Raw genomic sequence first — 5738 nt, 5'->3', positions numbered from 1 at the left:
TTTTTTTTCCACGATTCCTGATTCATCCCCCTCTCTGGTGTACCTTCGCTTATATATAATCCATATACACCTCCCTCTGCCTCCGTGGGCACAACGTCTTAATTACACACCGCAGGAAGCCAATGAGGCAAACAAGAGTGACCGCACCCTCACGTGCAGGTGCAACTCGCCCAATCACCCCATTAACTCCCGCGTTGTGCAATCGCTACCACGGAGAACGACACGGCTATACGGATTTAAAAAACCTGACTTTTTTCAGAAGCCGTGGACCCGCTATACCACACAAAGTACCACACCTGATAAACAGTGGCGAGTCAATAGGACTTGAGGCATTCTGAGAAAGGCAACACAATAACGAATACAAAAGGGGAAGGGAGAGTAACAGAAAAGTCTACCGGGACAAAACAAGTGGCCATCGCAATTCATACGCCTCTGACTTCAGGCAGTTGTTTTCACTTTGATTTTTCTCTTTCTGTCAGACTTTCATTCTCACGGCTATTCTGCACACTCGACTTACATGCCTCCATTTTCAACGTGTTACCTCACTGAGACTTACTTCAATGGGATGCTTCAACTTTTACTAAAGCACATTTGTTGTTTAAACTTTTACGTTTTTTCCTTCACGTTCAGAACTCGCACGCATTCCTTTGGCGCGTCCTCCGAAATGAACGCGATGCCCGCGCGAGTTGCAGTCCAAGCAAAAAGTCGGAGGAGCAACGTGTTCAACGGTCGGAAGGGGTGACATCAGCGTCTCTTTACTACCTACATGTGACAGAAAGCCGCTTTGAGGATCGATGTGCCTGCTGCGGCGTTTGATGAATAGCTTGGTGTGGTGAAGCAAAATGCCGACATACAAATGCATTCGTGGTGCTTTTATAGTCGAGAGTCGCATACTCAACTAACGAAATGACACGATACATTTTAAAGGTCTCACGTTCCATCTATGCCGTCTTTTTTTTTTTTGCTCCTTAACATCAGAATGTACGGCTTGCAACATATTTAAGACACAATGGGAAAAAATACCTTGGGATAAAGTTCTATTATGATTTAAGTAGATTTGATTTCGCAATGTCCACTTTTTGTCTCGTACACTACTTTATTAAAAGCAGACCGTCGTAAATATCATCTTAAAACTGACCCAGTTAATCGCTCCCTGCTTCTGGGTCTTCCTCCTGAGGCGACAGCAAATCGCCACACCTAACATGTTTGATATTCCAGCACTTTGCACGTTTAAAATCCTTTGCTTTACATAGGATATCACTGTCATGCAGAAATTAATGTGTGTATGTTAATGATAAATTAACTTCATTTAAATAACAAATACTGATATTACATCATCAGGTGATGGTCGCTGCCTGCAGTTTGTTGTTCCCTGGTGGGCTTCCACCGTGCGCTCCAGTTTCCTTCCTAAGACGTGAAGGTTTGCCAACACTAAAAATGATGCCAGTGTGCGAGTGCTTTCTTCACCTTATGAGCCGATGCCCGATCCAGGGATTGTTTCTGCATCGTGGCTAATGCTAGGTGAAATGGGCACATCCCTGGCTTCAAATTTAATATCCTTATCACAGAATGTGGCAAGTTGTCCTCGGAATTTAATGGATGTTTCAGTAAATTCACAACAGCGAAGGCCAATATTTTTTTTTCCCACCGTGATGAGATCTTGCACTGGCACCTGCTGGAATCTTCAAGAAAAAAAAAAAATATATATATATATAAAAAATATATATATACCCGCAAGTATAAGTGGCACAATGTGTGTTAAAGTAGTGTCTGCTGGAGCATGTGTCGCGCCTCATGAATTATAAACCTGGCCTTACGAGCCACACTACGAGAGAGAGAGAGAGAGAGAGAGAGAGAGAGAGAGAGAGAGAGAGAGAGAGAGACATTGTGGTACCTCACCAAGTGCATGGGGGTCAATTTACACCTCATATCCTTCTGGCGATAAGAAATCAGGCTTCAGTGTTACGAACGGCAAAGAACAAAGTAAAAACAGCCGCACGTGACAAAAATCCAACACACACACACACACAAAACAGGAATATCCGAGTTAGAGTGTAGAAAATGTAAAGGGGAGAAAAATAAAAATCCAACACTAGTTCTTGACAATTGTCTCTTGCACCAAAGCTTACGGTAAATGAAACGAGACCGAAAACCTTAGTTATTCGAGTCACGTTGCCTCCCCACCCATTTTGATCACAAGAAAAGTAGGTACCAGCATTGGAGCAGAAAGAGCTGTGCCAACCACTACTAGAACGTATTTGGCTTGTTAAGGGTGAAGTATTGAAGAAGGGGGGTGGGGGGCTACTAACCTCAAAAAAAAACACCTGGCCACGGTTGGGTGCCAATCCAGTTTGTCCACAAACCAGAAAATTTAGGACTGCCTGACTTGCGATTTAAGACTTCAGATTTACTTTTTGCCAATTGAACCTCTCCACAGCACCTACACCCAAAACCAGGACCACCATCAACATGGCAGCTGCAGCTCCCAGAACCAGGTATCCAGTGGTAAGAGGGGCTGTGGGAGGACAAGAAAAGGGACATTTACTCTCCAATCAGCATTAACCAAAAAAAGAAAAAGAAAAAACACCATGTCCTGGCCAACTTCAGTACTGGGAGTCAAAAGGATTACCTTCATCCTCCAGCTTAGATGGTTGCACCTGGTCAGCCTGCAAGAGCACTAGACCGCTGTGAAGGAGCACATTCTTCCTGGATGGAACATATTGTGCCAACCTGTCTGCTGCTCTGCCAGATCCTGAAAGCATTGGAAATTAAGGGTTACTCTTACAAACACACCGAATCCCCTTAAAGGTAGAAAGACAAATTTTGCACACTGACAGACAAGCAGTCAATACACTACTCAGTTTCTATCGAGTGACTGACAGGACAACACATTTGAAACCATTAAGCATTCTACTAGGAGATCTACAGCCAAACCATGACAGGCGTACTCACTTCTTGCAGGACAGCTCCGAGTACAGGGGTCTGTGGCAGAGGGATTGCAGGCAGCAGCAACACAGTAGATGAAGATCTACAGAAAGCAAAGGGGAACCACAATTCTACGAGACAAACTATATGGCAAACCTCTTTTCCATTTAAGACCATGGACTTCCCAATTGAAGCCCAAGCATTTATAACAAGACCATAAGAGCCTCAAAGCAGCATTAGAAACAGGACTCCCATTTGGGCAGAATACTCACCTTTTCAGCCAAGGCTTGAACAACCATAGGATCCACAAAAGCAAACATCTCAAACACAAATCTCTTGTAATGACTTGGGTTGGCCACTCCAGATGTGCTGTCCACAGGCACCAAGCTGGTCAAATAGTTGTCTCCTGTGTATGGGCACCTGGGACAAACAGACCCTCCAGTTAGCACTGACAAGCCAGTCACCCCTCCTCCCCACCCACACAGGGGGTCACCTACCCATTCACCAGAAGGCTCCACTGGGGCTGGCTGGAAGCAGAAGGTCCTGGAGTGACCCAGCAGTCCCCAAGAGTCAGCACAAGGTTAGGGTCAGCCCTGTTCATGATGTGCACTTCCACAGCCACAGGATCCCTCAGAGTTTTGGTCACTGGGTAGTCAGCATCCACATAGTAGGAGTCATAGGAGAAATCTGACCATGGAAAGGAGGGGGGACGTTAACTTTCACACCCCAACCTCATCATCCTCTGAGCTTCAGATCTATCAGACTTTTAAGAACCTTAATGGCTTTCTGGGAATAATCAGCAAATCAAACTACCTAGGACCCCACTACCTACAGTACCTGTTGCAATGACCAATTCCAGGTCAAATGGCCCTTGCTCTACTACTGGAAGAGGTGGCGCCACAGTATACACCTCAGCCTCCACTTGCACATCCTGGCTTCCCGAGTAGGTGCACTGGAAGAATAACCTGAGGAGAGAAACACCACATCATAGCAGGGAGAGCACATCTAGGGTTAGAGGAAGCAGGTTCAGAAGCCTTACTTGTAGACACTGTCCCTGGTGATGGAGCCTACTGGACCAGTCCTCACAGTGATGGCAGCAGACATGGTGTTCTGGTAAGTCACATTGCCACCAGCCAACTGAAACAGGGACATAATCATTGCTATCACCAAGCTTAGTGGGAGGTGGTGGCAGAATTGCCTTTCTAGATCACCTTTCATGGTCTCTATGTGTCAATACTCGTTAAGGGGGTGTAGACTGTTCTATAGGGTGGTCCAGATCTCATTATGCAACTTTTATTGCGCTAAAACTTAAGTTTATAACATAGAAAAATCACCCAAAAAATCTCAGACCATTGAGAACTGTGCCAACTGATGACATGAAGAATCATCTTTGATTTATGTGGGAATAATTCCAGTTGGGCACAAAGTCATCCAGACAATCTGGATCTGCACCACCAGTCCTTACAGTAGTTTACTAGCTCACACAACAAATTCTGTTTAGCCGAAAATCTTATTCAACACATTAGCAGCATGGGCTCTCTGGCCAGTGCTGGTTGACATTCCAGGATGGAGTCTCACCTGAACTGTGCTGCCACAGGCACTGACTGGAAACTGGTACATGACAAAGCTGGACAAGATGGTCACAGGACTGCAGCTGGAGGAACTGCTGTCCACCAACTGGATGGACCCAAGATCCAGGGGAGGAAGTGTCACATTCTCAGACACCACCACCACAAACTGGCCATCCAGGGTGCACTGCACAGTCACTGGACAAAGCAAACAACCATGAATATCCAGCAGCAGCAGCAGCAGCAGCCGCCACCTTTGCTCACTCACACCTACCAACCACTCACCATCATTGGCATAGTAGCATGGACTGGTGCTGCTGATCGAATCAAAGCAACAGTTGTTGGCTTCACAGTCTGCTTGACTTATGGATGAAGACCCTACACAAGGGAGCTTCTCGCTGTCTGCAACTCTGCATCTCTCATCACTCAGGAGTCGTGGACCTGTGATGGCCAAAAAGCTCATTTAGAATACTATATAGGAGAGACACTCAAGGTGCCAACCCAGGAGAAGCATACCTCGCTTAGGGCATGTGAAGGTTTTCAAATTAGAGGGACGTCCTAAGGCAATGATCACGACATACATGTAGCCCTATAACGAGAACAGAACAGGATTCAAAATACCCGGCTTGAATAAAGACAGCTAAAGCGTCGACGTTACTCACCTGTTCAAACACGTAACCGTACCGGGAAGACAAGGGCACCTTAAGTGTAGTGAGGCCAAACGTTATACGGAAGATGATTCCTGGGAGATCTTTGGTCACCTTAACTAGTTGGCCTCTGGTCTCTGAAAAATACGAAAATAAAAGGGGAGACATTTACTTGAAGACGCAGACACGAACAAGTCGGATTGGACCAGGGCACGCTACACTCACTTTGGATAAAAACAGTCGGAGAGCCAACAAATAACAGCGACATCGTCTTGTCTCCATCGCATGTCTTACTCACACGCACGTCCCCTGACAACACAGATGAAACCTGAGCGCACGTCCCCTGACAACAAAGAGGAAACGTGAGCACCCGACACCACAAGACCAGCCGCAAAAATCAACAACAATCCAAACGCGCCATGCTGTGAATGCTCTAAAGTAGAATTAGGGCTCATTTATACTTCACGCGACGCGACGCATGCTGCAGCGGACGCTCCTGCTACGCAAGCGTTGAAGTGTTTATACTTGCGCGCGTACTTTACGTAAAGCTGGAGGAGTCCACCAGGTGGCAGTGCGAGATATTATCACGGTGAGAACA

At 46.1% G+C, this 5738-nt stretch overlaps 1 protein-coding gene across 1 annotated transcript; it reads right to left on the bottom strand.

The window, feature by feature from the left end:
- Positions 1-2393: 2393 nt before the first annotated feature.
- On the bottom strand, positions 2394-5423 carry LOC120519851 (zona pellucida sperm-binding protein 4-like). The gene is made up of 12 exons (XM_039742629.1): positions 5366-5423; positions 5156-5277; positions 5010-5082; positions 4779-4934; positions 4504-4691; positions 3965-4062; positions 3763-3890; positions 3423-3612; positions 3198-3345; positions 2953-3028; positions 2630-2752; positions 2394-2515 (listed from the first exon to the last, which is right to left on the bottom strand). The coding sequence occupies exons 1-12, from the start codon at positions 5406-5408 to the stop codon at positions 2394-2396; spliced, it is 1467 nt and encodes a 488-aa protein (XP_039598563.1). The 5' UTR covers positions 5409-5423.
- Positions 5424-5738: the final 315 nt, after the last annotated feature.

The sequence above is a fragment of the Polypterus senegalus genome, unplaced genomic scaffold, assembly GCF_016835505.1.
Source record: "Polypterus senegalus isolate Bchr_013 unplaced genomic scaffold, ASM1683550v1 scaffold_5529, whole genome shotgun sequence".
NCBI classification, from domain to species: domain Eukaryota; kingdom Metazoa; phylum Chordata; class Cladistia; order Polypteriformes; family Polypteridae; genus Polypterus; species Polypterus senegalus.
The sequence above is the reverse complement of the archived record's forward strand: the minus strand, read 5'-3'. Positions and strand labels throughout refer to the sequence as shown.